This window comes from Camponotus floridanus, unplaced genomic scaffold (assembly GCF_003227725.1).
Source record: "Camponotus floridanus strain SB8 unplaced genomic scaffold, Cflo_v7.5 scaffold260, whole genome shotgun sequence".
NCBI lineage: Eukaryota > Metazoa > Arthropoda > Insecta > Hymenoptera > Formicidae > Camponotus > Camponotus floridanus.
The window spans coordinates 133,802-154,135 of record NW_020229393.1 but is presented as its reverse complement, the minus strand read 5'-3'; the positions used below and the strand labels follow the sequence as shown (position 1 = coordinate 154,135).

Here is a 20,334-nt window from a genome sequence, read left to right as displayed (position 1 = left end):
TTAGCTTATTATGTACATTGTTCGTACGACGACTCATTATCAGCGTATCATTCGCGTCGTAGCGTTGATTGTATAGCATGGTTCGCCGAAGACCTTAAAAATTTGGCGTTACGTGTAAAAAATATTTTAAAAACAAATGTCCCCATGGTAAATTTAACGTCCGAAGAGTGGGAGAAATTCCATAGCGCCACTCGTTGTCATATATGCGAAAAGCCGTTTGCGCAAGACGATACACGCGTTCGCGATCATTGCCATCTGACCGGGCGGTACAGAGGTCCTGCACACTCAAATTGTAATCTAAATTATAAAGATTCTTTTTGTATTCCGATAGTGTTTCACAATTTATCCGGTTACGATTCTCATTTTATCGAGGAAATAGCCACAGCGTTCGAAGGGAAAATCGAGTTATTACCGATAACCAAGGAAAAATATATTTCGTTTACCAAAAGTGTTGATCTTAAAGAAGAAGAAGAATCAAAAAATCAAATAAAATTACGTTTCATCGATTCATACAAATTTCTCGCATCGAGTCTCGATAAATTGGCATCATTTTTGGACAAAGATAAACTCAAAATTTTAAAATCGGAATTTCAAAATTTATCAACAGAAAATTTCAATTTGTTAACGCGAAAAGGTGTATTTCCGTACGAATACATCGATTCTGTCGACAGGTTGCATTACGTGTTTACCATCGCGCGAATCGTTTTACAGTTCCTTGACCGGTGAAACTGTATCCGAGAGCGATTTACGCGCACGCCGAGAACGTCTGGACGCGATTCTCCATTCGGACACTAGGCGAATATAGCGACTTGTACCTCAAAATTGATGTCTTGTTATTAGCCGACATTTTCGAAAACTTTCGAGATAAATGTATCGAAAGTTACGGACTCGACCCCGCGTATTATTATCTCCCCGGATACACGTGGGACGCCATGTTGAAGTATACAAAGATCACGTTCGAGTTGCTTACAGACATCGACATGGTTATGTTTATCGAACGTGGTATACGCGGTGGTCTGAGCCAATGTTCGGGTAGATACGCTCGCGCTAATAACAAGTACATGGAGTCGTACGATCCATCGAAACCATCATCGTACTTGATGTACTTTGATGTAATAATTTGTACGGATGGGCAATGTGTCAACCGCTGCCATATGCTGATTTTCAATGGGTCGACGATGTGTCAAATTTTGATGTATCATCCATCGCGCTAGATTCGCCTACGGGCTATATCCTCGAAGTGGATCTCGAGTATCCGCAACATCTTCACGATGCGCACACTGATCTACCGTTTTGCCCGACACGCGACAAACCACCTGGCAAGCGAGAATTCAAGCTACTTGCAACGTTATACGATAAGAAGCGTTACGTGATACACTACCGCAACCTGCAGCAGTGTACGCGACACGGCCTTCGTGTAACAAAAATACATCGAATTTTACAGTTTTCTCAATCTCCCTGGCTTCAAAATTATATAGAATTAAATACACATTTCAGAACATTGGCTAAAAATGATTTCGAAAAAAATTTATATAAATTAATGAATAATGCGGTGTTTGGTAAAACGATGGAAAATGTGCGCAATCGTGTCGATGTAAAATTATTAACAAAGTGGGACGGTCGGTACGGCGCAGAGGCGATGATCGCGAAACCAAATTTCCACAGCAGAAGCGTTTTTTCGGAAAACTTAATCGCTGTGGAATTGCGTAAACTCGAGGTGAAATTCTACAAGCCGATTTACGTGGGTATGTGCATCCTCGACATATCCAAAACATGTTTGTATGAATTTCATCACGAGTATATGGCGCCAATGTATCGCGACAAATGCCGGGTAATGTATACCGATACGGACAGTCTCATATATCACATCGAGTGTGCGAATGTGTATGAGAATATGAAGCGTGACATTGTTAGATTCGACACGAGCGATTATGCGGTGGACAATGCGTACGGTATACCGCTTCTAAATAAAAAGGTGCCGGGTCTGATGAAGGATGAAAACAACGGTGCCATAATGACCGAATTCGTCGGGCTCAGAGCAAAGATGTACGCATTACGAGTGAATGGGAAAAAGGATACGAAGAAAGTCAAAGGTGTGAAGAGCAACGTTGTCGCGAGAACGATAACGTTTGACGATTACACGCGGTGCTTGAACGAAGAGATTGAAATGACGCGTCAGCAGTCGTGTATACGATCTAAATTACACCAAGTATACACGATTCGCGAGACGAAAATTGCTCTGAGTCCGTACGACGACAAGCGGTATATCGTACCCGATACCACCGATACGCTACCGTGGGGACATTATCAGATACCGTTGTAAATAAATGTATATTTTATTTATTGTATATTTTGTACATAATCATGTATATATTTTGTACATTTTATATTATATATTTTTATATTTATATATATTTTATATACGCATATTTTATATGTTTCAATAAATGTTTACAACACATTATTTTTATGGATCCAAGAGTTGTATGATTTATCCATTCCCAACCATTTCACGTAAACCTCGTCACCCTTTTTTTGTAAAATTTTTTCCACGAGATATACGTCGGGATTGGCGACGCGTTGTAACTCATATTCGTAGAATCCTCCAGCGACGGAATTTCCCCGCGAATCTTCGAGTATGAATGTCGCGGGATTAGTTTTCTGCACCTCGATAATCTTAAAAACTTCGGTCGTCCAATTTGGTGTGAAACCTTTTTCAAGAAAAGATGGTCTTGTATTTGCTCACGCGTACTGAATCGCCTACTTTAAATTTTGCAGGAGCCGCAATTTTTACGTTGCTATACACCGTATTTAAAAGTTTTTCGGCGATCGCCGGAGTGACGTCGATAGGTCTCATACCGATGGTGCGATGTTTTCGCGTATTGTACTCTGCAACGAGTCGAGATAGTTCGTCGATCCATTTATAATTTCCATTCAACGTAAACATTTTCCACATATTGTTTTTTAAAGTACGATTGAATCGTTCCACGACTGAGGCTTTCATAACGGAATATGTCGAGTAATGATTAATGTTGTGTTTCTTCATGAGTTTCTGCACACTCGAGTTGTAAAATTCTTTTCCCCTGTCGGTTTGAAAATTTTTCGGACATCTTTTATCGTCTCCAATAATCTTTGCGATCGTTTCGAACATTTCGTTCCCGCTCTTACTCTTGAGCGGTACGGCCCACGCATACTTGCTCAACACATCGATAACCGTGAGTATGTATTTATGACCCTTGTTGAGTCGAGAGTACGAACGCATGTCCACCACGTCCGCCTGCCACAGATCATCGTATCCGCGTACAATGACGCGTCTTCGTGGAAAATTTCTTCTCGCCGGAGCATGTAATTCCTCGACTAGTTGCCGCTTTTCGGAGGTGCTTTTGTTCTTTCGCACGTTTGATCGAGGCATAATTAATATGCGATATTAGTATATCTCGCTTACTGTGTCGAGTTAGATGTTGCATGTCTCAGCACATTCTTTATCTCATCCATCATTAATTGCAGCGCCTGCACGTTTGTTTCGAGCGCGATAATTTTTTGCTCAATTTCTCCCTGTCGATCTCTCAAAAGTTTATCCACGTATCGTTTGTTGACGACGTCGGTATCAGCTTCCGGTTGAATCTTGCGCGACCTTGCGTCAAAGCCGGTAGTAGTTTGGCAGAGAGCGTTATCGCGAACGTAATTTCTCAATATCCATTCCATACATACAGGGGTTGGACAAAATAATATGAACACCATGTAATATAGTACAGTTTGTTGCATGTTGGCAACACTGCTTCCGTGTAAATAATTCGACGCGTATGTAATGCACAGTTTACGTGGTAGGTCTTATAGGTTATATTTCAGTGTATTATACGCTTTGTTCTGCGACGGTTATAACAAGTGATCGGTGAAATGCGTGATCTCTCAGACTTCGAAAGAGGGCAAATCGTTGGTGCTCGGTTAGCGGGAGCGTCTGTGACGAAAACAGCTGAACTGTTTAACGTCTCACGAGCGACAGTATCCACGATAATGACAGCATACACAAAACATAGTAAAATATCATCGGCGAAGAGGAATAGTGGACGAAACCCAAAGTTATCTGACAGAGACCGACGAACATTAAAAAAGATTGTGGCCAGACAACATAAAACTACCGCGGCAAAAGTGACAGCAGAACTCAACGCTCACCTGAGTAATACTGTTTCGACAAAAACAGTACGGCGGGAGCGTTATTAATAAATAAATATTGTGTATATGTCAGGTGTTCATATTATTTTGTCCAACCCCTGTAGTACAAATTGTTCGACGTTCCCAATGATAATCCGAATTTATTAATCGACATTTCGGTACCGAGAACATTGACCGAATGACGCGTATCGCCGACGCATAGTTTAATTTATAATAATGCCGGCCTCGCGAAGTTCTTCGATAATTGACAAGATTTCATTGTCGTGAGCATTGTTGCCGGCTCGACGCGAGGCGTCCAGCAATCGCAAACGATCCACCAATTCGTTGGGATCGTTCCAATGCACATAATCGATCATGTTGTCGCTTAACGTCATGGTGCGCGGCGCGTCTATACCTCTTCCCATCTTTCTATCGGGGAATAATGGTGCAATTATATATTTGTACTTGTACCCTTTATTAGTTTTAATAGGATTATTAACTTTGTTGTCACGTTTATGCGCATTTGTTATCTTTAATATACTTTGATATTTATGCAAATCATCTCGAGTATATTTTTTATGATTGGGAAATTTTTTAAAAATCAAATCGTAGATACCTTCGGTTCCCTTATATTTTATTCCATCGATAATTATATTATCTTCCTTGTCCACATCGAAACATTTATCATCTAGCATCATTCCTTCGTTGGTAAATTTAACACCGTAGACGTAATCCATGCTCTTATTTTTATCAACACTCATAATATCTCCTATATATTTTTGCGCCAGTGGACCTAAATGCTCTCGGAACGTTTTCTGACCTTCGGACGTTTCTAATTCGTGTCGGACCGATGTTACAAAAGAATCGGGTGTGGTCTCGTAAATTTCTTCGACGGATGTGGGTGGTATTGTTTGACGCGGTTGTACTTTTATCGGAGTAGAAACAGTAGCCATATTAGAAAATTGCTTCCTTCGCTTTGATTGATTCGGTGTCGAATATATCGGTGAATCGTTTATCGGCATATTTATCCGTGCTCGCTTTAGTCCTTGCTTGGTCTCTTTTATTTTTTCCTCATGCTTCTCACCAAACGTCAAACTCAACGGTTCGATTTTCGACGCATCAGATTCCACAGTATTTTCGACAAGCTGTTTTAAAGGCTCGGTAATCGGTTTAAATTGCCTTTCCAATATGATATCTTCCTCCATTTTACCAGTTTTCAAAGCGCGATATTTTTTGCGAATCGATTCGCTCGTTTTTGCAATCTCTGCCGCAATCTTTTCACGATCGCCGTTCATGATGCTCGATCGATGTGTCGATGATGACTGATCGCTTTACGGTATCGCGAAATCATTAAATCCCCTTCTATATCGTCCATTGATCAACATACTATCTTTATCAATGACTACGAAGCCATATTTGCGTTGCCAACATTTCTGACACAATGCACGGAAATCGTCGTAAGACATATCGGTATTCACGTGATCGTTGTACACATGTTTCAAATTTGTGCCGTCTTGTTTAAACAGGATCAGCAGGTTCGCGTTGTCGCGTATAAGATGCTTAGGTATCTTGGCATACGTCTGACAAAGATAGAAACAGTCAACGCTCGAGTGTCGACCCATTGCAAAATACTCTCTTATCGTATCCTGCTTGTCGCATGCCACGTCATCAAAGATAAAGATGGAATTCGGAAGCGCCTCGCTCGGTGGAATGACATCGCTGTTATTATAGAGAATGTAAAGTAGCCGATTTCATCTATAGGTGCTAGTAAATTTTCCAAGTATTTGTATTTCGGCTGTTGAAGCGATTTCGAGTATACGTACACGTTCTCGAAACCGTGTGGACTTTCTATCAAACTAATCAACACGTTTGTCTTACCACAATTTGAAGGGCCGCAAACGATACCGCGTATAGTAGTCGGCAGCATGTTTCCATGCTTGCGTACTTTTTTCTCCGATATTAGTCTATCATCGAAATTTGATACTTTGATTACCCGCGCTTGTCGTACGAACCGCATGTTTTCTCTTTGGAATCAATTTTGCGAATGATCGCGAGGGGGAGACCTATTTATAGAAGTGTCTCGACTCGAAACCGGTCAGTATCAAAAATGTTTCTCCTTCTGTCGGATGAGAGAGACATTCTCGGGCTTACCACCAAACAACTGCAGTATATCCCAAAGATTTTATTACTTCAAAATTTTGGTGATTACGTGGAACGATTGTGGGACAAGCTTCCAGAATATATAAAGGCTGATCCGGAGGTTCGACAATATCGTTCGTGCATGCGACATTACAACCAGCCGTGGCAGCAAACACACATTGACGGTCCACCACCGTTGATAAAAGATTGTTACGAATGTCAACGAGAATTGTAAAAGGCAGCGGCCTCTTAAATCGTGCGATAAACGCGCTTCCCATCGAATTACATATTCCCGGTTATCAGTTTTGCGGGCCGGGAACTCGATTAGAGAAACGATTGGCTAGAGGTGATCGAGGTATCAATCCATTGGACGCGGCGTGTCGTGAACACGATATTGCTTACGTGCGAAGCAACGACCTCGACCAACGTCACATCGCTGATCGCATACTAGCTGCAAGAGCGCAAGAACGCATTACCGCGAGGGATTCGACTCTCGGTGAAAGAGCAGCCGCTACGACTGTTTGGGCGGCAATGAAGGCAAAGACAAAACTCGGCATGGGGATGAAAAAGCCATCGACGAGGAGGAAGAAACAAATACTTCCAGTAGCGAAACGTGGTGGTATTTTACCACTTTTACCGTTGTTGGGAGTTGTCGGTTCATTAGCCGGCGGTGCGGCGGGAATCGCAAAGGCGGTAAACGATAGCAAGGCTGCGCAACGTCAGCTGGAAGAGATGCAGCGTCACAATCGCGCTATGGAAGGTCGCGGACTTTATCTCGCTCCGTACAAGCGTGGACAGGGATTCTCAACAAAGTCTAAGAGAAAAAAAAAACGTCGAAAAAACATTAAAAATGCCTACGGGTGCGACAACTAACGTGCAATTGGAACAATTTGCGAAACGTATGTGTATACCTTTCTTTAGAGGTGTTTTCATGCGCAATAATTTACCGATAAGCGGCGTACGACGAAACGAGAGCGGTATCGTCAATTTGGATAACGTTGATGGTCCCGGTACTCATTGGGTAGCGTACGCAAAGAGGGACGATCGTGTCGTATATTTCGACAGTTTTGGAAATCTTCGACCGCCCAAGGAACTTGTACGATATTTCGGACGAGTGAAAATTGAATACAATTACACATCTTATCAAAGTTATAATCAGAGTATCTGTGGACAGTTGTGTTTAAAATTTCTTCAAACGATCAATTTAAAGCCTGACAATCCATCGTCATGACTCAGTATTCGTTCGACATATCACTGACACTTACGTTGACTGGCAGAAGCAGCGTTCTCGCTGTAAACTATTTCCCCGCTATAGATTTGACCGATGCCGATTACGAGCTCGGATTAACGGATTTTGAAACTTATCACACGATTCCGAACGTAAATTTTTCGAATAATAAATTTTATTTTGGCAACGACGACAAGGAAATTACAATTCCCGAAGGAGCGTACGAATTGCATGCCATAAATGATTATCTCAAACGCGCAATTTTGCGAGATGAACACCTTTCCAGAGATGGTGAAAACGATTATGATGAGGAATATCCAATAGTGCTCCGCGCCAATCACAGTACGCTAAAGAGTGAAATCAAATGCGCCTACAGAATAAACTTTACCAAACCCGACAATGTAGGATCCTTGCTTGGATTCTCGTCGAATCGTATATTGCAACCTCGCAAGTGGTATGAATCAGACGAACCTGTTAATATTATAAACATAAATATTATTCGTATAGAATGCAACGTGACTACTGGTGCGTACAGCAACGGCATGCGCGTACACACGATACATGAATTTTCCGAGCGTACCGCCAGGATATAAGATATCGGAAACGCCGGCACAGATCATTTATCTGCCGATCATTGTACGGAGCATTACGGATTTAACGATACGTATTGTGGATCAAAGAGGTCGATTGCTCGATTTTCGAGGAGAGGAAATTACCGTAAGATTGCATATACGGCGGCGACAAACATAGTATGCTTGTACTGAACGAAACGGAGCACGCGAGAGACAATACTTTTACGCGGGACAATACTATTGCAGTAAGGCGAGCAGTATGGGGTGACAATAATAAGATTGCCGTTAAAAAGAAGCTGAGCGCGTTGAATCGTGAATTTTTGAAATCATTGGGATTCATCGTACGAAAAGAATGATTGATGTTTTGAATATCAGAGGTGAGCCAGTCTTTGATGATCGCATCGTCAAGATTGAGACTCATACGTACAATCCGTACGCCAATACGACGCTTGGATACAGCGACGAGATACGAATACCTATACAACATCAAAATTTATACACGTTACCGTGCGAAAGCTTTCTTTACATCGAGGGAAGATTTAATGTGCGTAAAGCGAATGATGAAATGAAGGTTGTATTGGGAAACAATTGTGTCGCATTCATGTTTGATGAGCTTCGATACGAACTCGACGGAGTAGAGATTGATCGCAACAGAAATGTTGGAATAACATCGACACTCAAAAATTATGTCTCTTTAACACATCAGAAAAGTATAAACTTGAAGAATGCATCGTGGGATTTGACGTACAACGGTGACAAAAATTATTTCAACTTTTGCGTGCCGCTCAACATGTTGCTGGGATTTTGCGAAGATTATAAACGCGTTGTGATTAACGCTCGTCACGAATTGATTTTGATACGTTCGCGCAACGATAATAATTGTCTATTCGGACATCCGTCGTCGGAAGCTGAGATTGAATTACTCAAGATACAGTGGCGTATGCCTCATGTAATATTGAACGAGATTAATAAATTATCAATGTTGCGAATGTTGGAAAGCGGACGGTATTTGAACATGAGTTTCCGATCTTGGGATCTATATGAATTTCCTCTGTTACATAGCACGACCAAACATTCGTGGACCGTGAAAGCCGCCTCCCAGCTAGAGAAACCGCGATACGTGATCTTTGCACTACAAACTAGTAAAAAGAATTCGGTGTCACAAGATGTTACATTGTTCGATAACTGCAAATTGACCAACGTTAAACTCTATTTAAACTCGGAATTTTATCCCTACGATGATTTAAATTTAGATTTTGAAAAAAATAGATTCGCCGTCCTATTCGACATGTACTCTCGTTTTCGCAAATCGTATTACGGATGCGATAATAGCACCGCGCTATTAACCATTCCAAAATTTCTACATTGCGGTCCTCTAGCGGTCATTGATTGCTCGCGACAAAACGAGTCTGTCAAAACTGCTACTGTGGATGTGAGAATAGAGTTTGAGTGCAGGGAAAATATACCTGCGAATACTACCGCCTATTGTCTCATCTTGCACGATCGGGTTGTCGAATATAATCCATTGACTAATGTAGTCCGCAAAATTACATAGGTCAGCAAATATCCCCTCCATTGCACATGAAGAAAAATATAAAAGATTGAGATGTTTGATGATTGACATCAGTCTGCGATCGGATCTTATCATCATGGCTGCGCCAACGTTTGTGGATCTGCAAGGATTTATCGTTGGGAAAAATTTTGTCGTGAAGGAAGCTGCGGTTTTGAGAAATGGATCCGTACTTTCTCATTACATTTTTACATGCCCGGTACCATGGTACATGCTCACAAAATCTGAGAGATGCCAGGTTTTATGGCTGATTAAAAACCATCATGGATTATCGTGGAATGATGGACACGTTTCATATTGGAATTCGAAACGTTTAATCACGACGGCGGTGATGGGTGCAACGGAGGAGGATGATGTGTCACCTCTCGTGTACGTTAAAGGCCATGAAAAACGGCAATGGTTGGCCGATATACTGGACGATGATGCGAGAAACGATGTGATTATCGAAACTTTGGATGCAGACTATGAGGATGTAGCTTCTTTAAATAAGTTAGATGTTAAGAATACTATGCGTTGTGAAAATCATGTAAAAAATTGCGCTTTACAAAATGTATTTAAAATTTATAATTGGTGGTTGAAACATCATGATTCTTCGAATCCATACTTATAATAAATTGATGATGTGATATATTTTTATCGTCTTTCTTATTCTCTCCTTTTTTTCCTCATCCCTATCTATGCGTGTGCGCAGTATCGTGTTTCCATACGTGACACAGCTGCCACATATATTGTATTTCGATACTACATTGTGATACATTGTAATACATTGTAATATTTGTTTGATAAGTGAATATAGTTTTGCGTTCAATTACCGTTCGTTTCCGTTTAATGACCGCTCAATTACCGTTCATTTCCGTTCGATGACCGTTCAATGACCGTTCGAAGAGCGTTCAATTACCGTTCATTTCCGTTCGAAGAGCGTTCGATGACCGTTTGGCGAGCGTTCGATGAGCGTTCATTTTCGTTCGATGACCGTTCAATTACCGTTCGACGAGCGTTCGAAGAGCGTTCATTTCCGTTCGAAAAGCGTTCAATTACCGTTCATTTCCGTTCAAAGACCGTTCAATGCCCGTTTGACGAGCGTTCGATGACTGTTTGGCGAGCGTTCGATGAGCGTTCATTTCCGTTCAATTACCGTTCGACGAGCGTTCGATGACTGTTTGGCGAGCGTTCGATGAGCGTTCGATGAGCGTTCATTTCCGTTCAATTACCGTTCGACGAGCGTTCAATGACCGTTTGACGAACGTTCGAAGAGCGTTCAATTACCGTTCGACGAGCGTTCATTTCCGTTCGATGACCGTTCGAAAAGCGTTCGAAGAGCGTTCGACGAGCGTTCGAAGAGCGTTCGAAGAGCGTTCAATTCCGTTCGAAAAGCGTTCAATTACCGTTCGTTTCCGTTCAAAGACCGTTCAATGACTGTTTGATAGCCATTCGATGGGCGTTCGTTTCCGTTCAATTACCATTTGATCGGGGTTGACACATTATATCGTGCTAATTTGCATGGGAACATGCATACTTGCGTTCGAAGAGCGTTCGAAGAGCGTTCGAAGAGCGTTCAATTCCGTTCGAAAAGCGTTCAATTACCGTTCGTTTCCGTTCAAAGACCGTTCAATGACTGTTTGATAGCCATTCGATGGGCGTTCGTTTCCGTTCAATTACCATTTGATCGGGGTTGACACATTATATCGTGCTAATTTGCATGGGAACATGCATACTTTTGTCTTACGACGCGTTTTTCGTAAAGCGATAATGATACGTCCACCGTTTATCTGTTCGCAAAGTCGTGATATTATATTATATTATATTATACCGCGCTGAGTTGCGTGGAACCGCGCGTACTTTTGTCTTACGACGCATTTTTGACATGGTGATAATGCAGCATCTCTACTATAAAACCTCGTGCCGAGACCTCGTTACCGCTTCATAAAGTTTCAGAGACTGTACGAGTAAAGTGTGAAAGTTAAAAAAAGTTAAAATGGAATATATCATGGAAAACTGTACCGGATGGAAGCAGGCCTTCTCTAACTTGCTTTGTGTCCTGCTGGTTAAGCTGGCCTTCCATTGGGAGGTAAGTATTGATTTTGCGAATAATTTATATAAAATTGTACATCTATTGTACATAATACTTATATTTTTTATTTTCTAGTCCCTATCTGAAGTCCGGATACCCGGCTTTATGAATATAGAGCACCGGCAATGGGTGCGGGCGGAGCGGCGGTGGAGGAGAAACGACCTCTCCTTCATGTGGGGCGACGCCCCGGAGAGTCCTCCAGATGAGGAGGACGTTTTCAACCTTTGGCGGCTCTTCGGGGAAGAGCCCTACATGGAGGAGGAGATTTGGGTGCCCAGGGAGATTCGGGCACCCAATGGTGTACAGAATGGGGAGCACAGATGTAAGTATTTTTATAAATATTGTAACTATAGTTTTATATTAACGCGCATCTTTTTTTCTGTTACAGGAGCGGCTCCCTCACCTGGCTCCCCTGGCCCCTCCACCCCCCCCCGCACCCACAAATTATTTTTATTATTATTATATTATTATTTTATTATATTATTATTATTATTATTTTATATTTTATTTTATTAATTATAATTTAAGCACATACACACACACACACACACACACAAAATGTATAAAAACACACACATTTTAATAAATTTTATATATTCTATATCCGTAAAAAAAAATCTAATTATTTGCATGCCTCTCCTTGCGTTCCCATCCCTGCGTTAGTTATAAGCATCGCGATATCGTTCTCTCTCGTGCGTTAATCTTAAGTCTATCTTTCACGATTAGAATTAGTAATCTCTCTCGCACGCGCTAGTTGTAAGTCTATCTCTTTCTCTCATGCTTAGAATAAGTAATCTCCCGCGCTATGACACAGAAAAATGTATAACAGATTTTAAAATAAATGTTGTTTCAATAAAAAAAATGTGATTATTTACGCGTCTCTCCTTGAGTTCCGTCCCTTGCGCTATCTCTCTCTCGTGCACTAGTTATAAGTATCGTGATATCTCTTTCTCGCACGCGTTGTCTTCGCGCTATCGTTCTCTCTCGCACGCGCTAATTGCAAGTCTCGCGATATTATCGTTCTCTCTCTTGTACATGTCGTCTTGGTGCTATCGTTCTCTCTCTTTCATATACTCGTTGCTCACTTACCTTTGCGTCGTCCTTCTCCCGCCTATACGTCGTCCTTGTCCCACGTTAACGTCATCCTTGTCGCACTGTCCTCTTCACACACTTTGCACTGTCCTTTTCCCATACGTAGCGCTGTCTTTCTCACACCACCGTCCATCTCTCACGCCGCTGATCCCCCTTCACTGCGCGGACCCCCTCATTCATCGCTCGCGCCGCGGATCCCCCTTCCCCGCGGGTGACGTCACCCACCGCGCGCTGCGGTTCCTCCTTCCCCGCGCATGACGTCACTCCCCCCGCACCGCGGTTCCCCTCGCGCCTCACCCCCCCTGAGAGGACCTGGGTTAGAACTCTCCTAGTATCACTACTGACGCGTTACAATACGCGGGATGTATTTTCTTATTTTTAATATTACAAATATATATATTCGTTGCGACGCGTTACAATACGCGTAATGTATCTTTTCGTCTGTAATATTACGCAAAAATATACGTATATTCGTCACAATATGTCGGCTTTGTCGATCCACGAATTATGCGACCTGTCCATTTCCAGCCACTTCACGAGAACCGCGTCGCCCTTTCGGCGCAGCACTCTCTCCACGAGATACACATCAGGATCGGAGACTCGCTGCAACTCGTGCTCGTAGAATCCGCCGGCTATCGGCTCGCCGCGCGAATCCTTCAGCAGATACGTCGCGGGATTCGTCCTTCGCACCTCGGCTACGCGGAAGATCTCCGCAGTCCAATTCGGCGTGTATCCCTTCTCGAACAGCGTCTTGTACTTGCTCACGCGCACGGGATCGTTCAGTCGAAATTTTCCCGGAGCGGCGATCTTCGGGTGGCTGTACACCGTCGACAGAAGTCTCGACGCTCGAGCGGGCGTCACGTCGATCGGACGCATCCCGATGGTTCGATGCTTGCGAGCGTTGTACTCGGATATTAGACGCGGCAGCGCGTCGAGCTTGTACGTTCCGTTCAGCGTGAAGTACTTCCACATCGAGTTCTTGAGCGTGCGATTGAAACGCTCGACGATCGACGTTTTCAGCACCGAAGTCGAGTAGTGATTGATTCCGTGTCTATCTACGAATCTTCGCACCTCGGCGTTGTAAAACTCCTTTCCTTTGTCGGTCTGCAGATTCCTCGGTCGACGTCCGGAGGCGCGCGTCACGCTCGACAGGGCTCGAGCGACCTCGTCGCCGCTCTTTCTCTTGAGCGGTACCGCCCACGCGTACTTGCTCAGAGCGTCGATGACGGTGAATATGTAATTGTGGCCTCTGTTCTGTCCGGCGTAAGGACGCATCTCGACGTCCGCTTGCCACAAATCGTCGTATCCGCGCACCGCGACGCGGCGGCGGAGGAAATTCTTTCTCGCTGGCGCGTGCAGCTCGTTCACGAGTCTCCGTTTCGCGGCGCTCATCTCTCCGTCTCTATTTTTTTTCTACCCTCTCTTCGACTGTTGCTTATTAGGAGTTTTAGTGCCCAGTTGTATAACTATCTTATTTGGATCGATCGTCTTAGGAATCGCAGCTGCCGCCGCTGCCGCCTTCGCCGCCGCCTTCGTCGCCGTCGTCGTCGTCGCGGCCGTTCTCCTCGCGAGTTCGTTCGCGTCTTTCCTCAGACACGCCACCTCGGCGTTCAGTTCTCGCAATTTCGCGTTAGAAGTCAGTGCCTTCGCCGTCAACTCCTGCAGCGTTCTGTCGTGACCAGCCCTCTGACACTTCCTATTATGCCTTTATATTGATGTGTCCACTTAATGAGTCTAATCCGCTATGCGGCGCTGGCAACAGTCACCACCGTATTTACGTTTTATCATAACCTACGGTACATACCGTACCTGACATACATGCAGTTACATGTGTCTGATGTGTCTTCAAGTTCAAGTGCTTCAAGTGTTGTTCTCTATAGGATTGCCTCCTTTCTTTAATCCGTTTTTTATAATTATTTATTTTTATACTTATATTGACAATCGGCAAAAAGTGACCTACGTCAACGTGAGTTAATATCGTCAATTAAAACAATTTTTTATAATCTCCTAACTGCAACAACTTCATACATACACAATCACTAGCGTCTAATTAAGGCAAAAAAAATCAAGTTTTCGAAAAAAGTAAATAAATAATGTAAAATTAAAAAATTTATTTTATTTTAGATGCCACGTTGCATTGTACTTGGATGTACATCGGGTTATAAATCTAATAATGAAAAAGTTCATTTCTTTTATGTCCCAAAGGACGAAAATGTAAGAAAAATATGGCAAGCAGCTTTAAGAAGAAAAGATATTATTATAAATTCAACACAAGCTGTATGTCATCATCATTTTTTGACCAACGATATTTTATGGAAACGTGAAATCTGCGATGAAAAAGGAAATGTTCTTGGTGTAGTAAGTTATATTAATTACATAATTGTACTTTTATTAAATAGATAAGATTTATTTAACACTAATAATTATTACAAACACAATAATAAGAATTATTGTTAATAATTATTAATGTAATTAACTTTATTAAAAAAGTTTTTTCAAATAACTTAATAATTAAATAATAGTTTTTTAAATAATTATATAATTTATGTAATTCTTAATGTAATTGTAAATGTTTTATAAATATTTTTAGTCTGCCCCATTTAAAATACCAAGATTACGGAAAGGGGCTGTACCATCACAATTCCCCTGGACTGAAATTTCAAATAATATAAAGAATATAGATAATAATATAGAAAATGAATATCCTCAAGTTTCAGATGTACACATTGAAAAATATAAAGATGATCATGCGACATTGCCATTATTTGATAATATAATAGATATTATAAATAAAAAACAATTTCATATGCCCAGTCAGTGGATGCATACACAATATTTTAATAAAGACACACGGTTATTGATATTCTTCTTACCAATATGCTACAAAATTGATAATTATGAAGACAAATATTCACTTAATTCTATCAAAGAAGTTATACTTAAAGAGAATATGACATTGCAAATAAATATTGTGAAACAACACATTTTAAACATTCCATGACATCTACGAATCCATAACAATATCAATAATATAGACCAGTTAAAAGAGACATTATTTTCTTTTGATAGTCTTCATATATGTCCTGGTGTAGATAATATAAATGAAATTGAAGATGTTGAATATAATCAAGCTTTTAAAGATATTTGCGGTAGATGGAGACACAAAAAATGTTTATTATTTTCATTGTTTTATTTAGAAAAATGTAAATTTTGTTCCATCATGAAAAAATCTATAAATCAAAAGTATCGGCGCAAAAAAATAATGAAATCAATTAAAAGAATTAAAATAGTTGCACCTACTACAGAAAAGCAACAGAAAATTTTACTATTACGAAAAAAATATTACAGAGCAGAAAAAGCGAAAAATAGAGCTAAATATGTAGCAAATAAGTTGAGAAAAGATCTTACGGATAATATGACAAAGATTGAAAAAATTCCTATAAAAAATATAGAAGACCAATTAAAAGAAAAACAAATTCCTCAAAATCAATTGATCGCAATACAAGAAATAATAAAAACTACAAAATATAAAAATAAAGGTCATAGATATAATGAAGAATGGATTTTATTATGTATGTTAATGCACATGAAATCACCTAAGGCTTATAATTTTTTAAGAGAGAACCAAATATTACCTGTTCCATGTATTAGAACTATACAAAGGTATTATATAATTTTTTATTATTTTAGTATATTTTCAAGTCAGAAATACATAATGATACGTACAAAATGGCAACAATACTTTTTATCTAATTATGCAATATAAATTTTTTTAGATATCTTTCTCTTATTGATTCTCAGTGTGGATTCGATATAAAATTTTTTGAAATGTTCAAATTAGCGTTGGAAAAAAAAGAAGAGAGACAAAAACACGGTGTAATTTTGCTCGATGAAATACATCTCAGAGAATCTATTAATGTAAACTCGAAAAATCTCACATATACAGGATTGATTGATTTTGGAAGTGAAAATATACGACCAGTTAATCTTGATGAAAAAGCAGATCATGGTTTAGTGATAATGTTTCAGCCACTTGCAGATTTTTATTCTCAACCGATAGCAGTGTTTGCTTCGAAGGGATCTGTAACAGGGGAAATACTTGCGCAACTTATAATTAAAGTACATATACAGATTTATTTATATTGTATTTTTCTCTCAAAGTTGTATAAAAAAATTACAAAATGTATATGTAATAATATTTTTATATTATTTATATTTTTTATAATACAGGCTATTGCATTATTAGAGAATATAAATGTTAAAGTTCATGGCATAATTACCGATGGTGCTGCAACAAATAGAAAGTTTTGGAGTACAGTGGGTGTATGTGGAAATAAAGATAAATTAATTAATAGTTTTAATCATCCGACTGTAAACGGACGTTGTATATACGTATTCTCAGATACACCGCATCTTCTCAAAACAATAAGAAATCGATTATATTCAACATCATTACAGGTAAAATAATATTAAAATTATTTTGATAATTTAGCTTTCTTTATGTTATTTAATAATGTAATAATATTATTAAAAGCGGGATTTTTTTTTAAAAGTAACTTATATATTTTATGTTTATCTTATTAGCTTAGTCCTGATGAAAAATTTATAAAATGGGATTATTTCCAAATATTACATGACAAAGATAAATCATTACCATCTCAAATGCGAGTATGTCCAAAAATAACAACAAATCATTTGATACTTACCAATGCAGCTAAAATGAGAGCTCGCCTAGCTGCTCAAGTAAGAAATATATCTTAACAATATTTTATTTAAAGAGTATAATATTTTGTTAAAAATTTCAATAAGTTTTATATATGTACTTTATTTTTATAGGTTTTTAGTAAATCGATGGCTTATGGGTTAAGATTTTATAAAAATTTTTTACCTGAACTGCAGGATTGCGAGAATACTGCAAATTTTTGCGAGTGGGTTAATGACTTATTCGATGCATTGAATCGAAATAAATCTGGTTTGACAGTTGGAAACGCAGACTACAAAGTACATTTAATTTTAATAATCAATTAATATTTTAATAATCAATTAATATTTTAATAATCAATTAATACATATTAAAAGCTAATATTTTAATTTTTTTAACAGATTTTAGAGGACTCTCTAAATAAATTAGATATGTGGGAACAACATGTTAAGAATGGTGCTGTTATGGAAAAAAATTTTCTAACAAGACAAACTGCCGATGGTCTTCGCGTAACAATAAAATCTACATTAGATTTAGTAAAATATTTAACAGAAAATATTGGTTTCCCTCTGTTTTAACAGGTCGTTTAAATCAGGATCCACTTGAGGTTTGATGTAAAAAAAACTATATATATATGTATGTATAAATACATACATACATATATATATAGATATATGCGTGCGTGTATATATATATATGTATATGTATACACGCTTATCATACATACATGCACATACAAATGTTTTTATATATTGTATGTGTATCTGTATGTATACACATACAAATATATGTACACACACACGTATACGAAATATAAAACATATATGTATGTATGTGTTTATATATATATATATATATATATATATATATATATATGCGTGTGTGTGTGTGTGCGTGTGTAAGTATGCATTTATTTATAATTAAAAAACAAAGTTTTTAAAAAAATAGCACTTATATAAAAGAATTACAATGTAAAATGTAAAAAAATTTCTTTTTTATAGTTTTGAATTAAAACAGAGAGGGATAATAAACATTTATAACTTCATAATACTAAAAAATTGTAATAAATAAGGATATTATAAAGAGGTAATGATATTCTTTATAAAAAAATAATGATTTTTATTTAGAGTAGATTTTGTTTCAATCAGATATTTAAATTAATTATCCAAATATCATGATAATTAATGAAAGTTATTGTGCAGCACACACACACACACACACACCACACACAATATACACACAGTTCTAAAAATTTATTATATGCAGAATAATTTTTAGCATATAATAACTTTGTAGCGATAATTTTTATTTTTGTTTTGTATTAATATTTTTCTATATTTCCTGTAGAGATTTTTTGGTTCAGTAAGACAAGCAGCAGGATCAAACGATCATCCCGGAACCCCAACGTTTCTTCAATTATATAAAATTTTAAGTACTTCTAGCATTCTTAAACCCCCGCGTTATGGAAATTGCTCACTTACAGAAGAAGAATCTAAACCTTTAATCTCTATATCTGATATAAAACAATTATATCAGAAATCCAACAAAAAGTCATTATTAAAATTAAAAGAAAAATTAAATCATGCTATTAGTAATACCGAATGGACTTTTGATTATTTAATGGAACATGATTATAATCGACCAGAAATTACAGATTGTATTGTATATTATACAACAGGATATTTATGTAATTATATCTTAAAGTTCATAAAATGTGATATATGTAGGAACGCATTTACTAATCCTGTGGCGTGTAGTCCTTTTCCTGCAGCTCTATTAGCAAATATGAAAAATGATAGTCATTTAACGCACCCAAATTTAAAAATGTTTAACTTTATAAAATATTTAGAATCTTTATTTTCTAAATATTGTCATTACGCCGATGCATATGATTTAATTTTAGAAAACATTTATGCAGAAAATCTGTCTTTTCCATGCAAAGAACATAGTGATATTATTTTGTCAAAAATAATAGAATTTTATATTCGTACACGTATGAGGCAATATTGTAATAAAATTAATAATGAGGAAAAAAACAAAGTCAAAGTGTTAAAAAATCAGCAAAACATTATAAAAACTAAATAAACAGATTTTGTTCTTCTAAGAAAAATTGCCTTATCTATTTATTTTACATTATTATACCTTATTTCACTTTATATTACACACACACACACACACACACATTTTATTAAATATTTAATTCTCAAAAAAATAGGAAAAATTAAATAATTTTTTTAACTTTGGAAATAATTTAAATATATGTATATGCGTATATATAGAAATAATTAATAATATTAATTAATATATAATTAATTATATTATTAATTATAATAATATAATTTGTTTATTGACTAATTAATAAAGTTATAATATTTAACAATAAATTATATATAAACTCTCATGTATAAAATGTGTAATTATATAAAAATTATAAAATGTAAGCTTTTTATTGTAATGCTTTGCGGGCTTTGCAGTAACAAATCTGTATACCTATATATATCAAGTGTGTTGAATGACGCCAGCGCCACGGCTTCAATAAGTGGACATCTGAACTAACAGAAAGCAGGGGCCTGGTCGTGACCGCTCAACGCGGCTCGATTTCTCTCGTTGTTCTCCGTTTTCGGTCTACGTTGTTCACGTGCGACAGAGATCTCTCCAAGACGCACACTCGCTTCTCCATTTTCTCGTCGATCTCCTCGAGCCGTGCGATGGAGGTCCTCAGTTCGCGCAACAGTTTGCTTGACGCGTCCCCGTTCGCCCGATTCGTCTCGACGGAGCTCTCCAGATCGCCCAGTCGCTTGTCGGCGA

General features: G+C 38.4%; 1 protein-coding gene and 1 pseudogene across 1 annotated transcript; both read left to right on the top strand.

The window, feature by feature from the left end:
- Positions 1-14,948: 14,948 nt before the first annotated feature.
- LOC112638201 lies at positions 14,949-15,996 on the top strand (annotated as a pseudogene).
- Positions 15,997-17,543: 1,547 nt separating this feature from the next.
- Positions 17,544-20,065, top strand: LOC112638200. Its single transcript, XM_025409410.1, has 5 exons — positions 17,544-17,567; positions 17,661-17,825; positions 17,928-18,062; positions 18,874-19,534; positions 20,049-20,065. The coding sequence occupies exons 1-5, from the start codon at positions 17,544-17,546 to the stop codon at positions 20,063-20,065; spliced, it is 1,002 nt and encodes a 333-aa protein (XP_025265195.1).
- Positions 20,066-20,334: the final 269 nt, after the last annotated feature.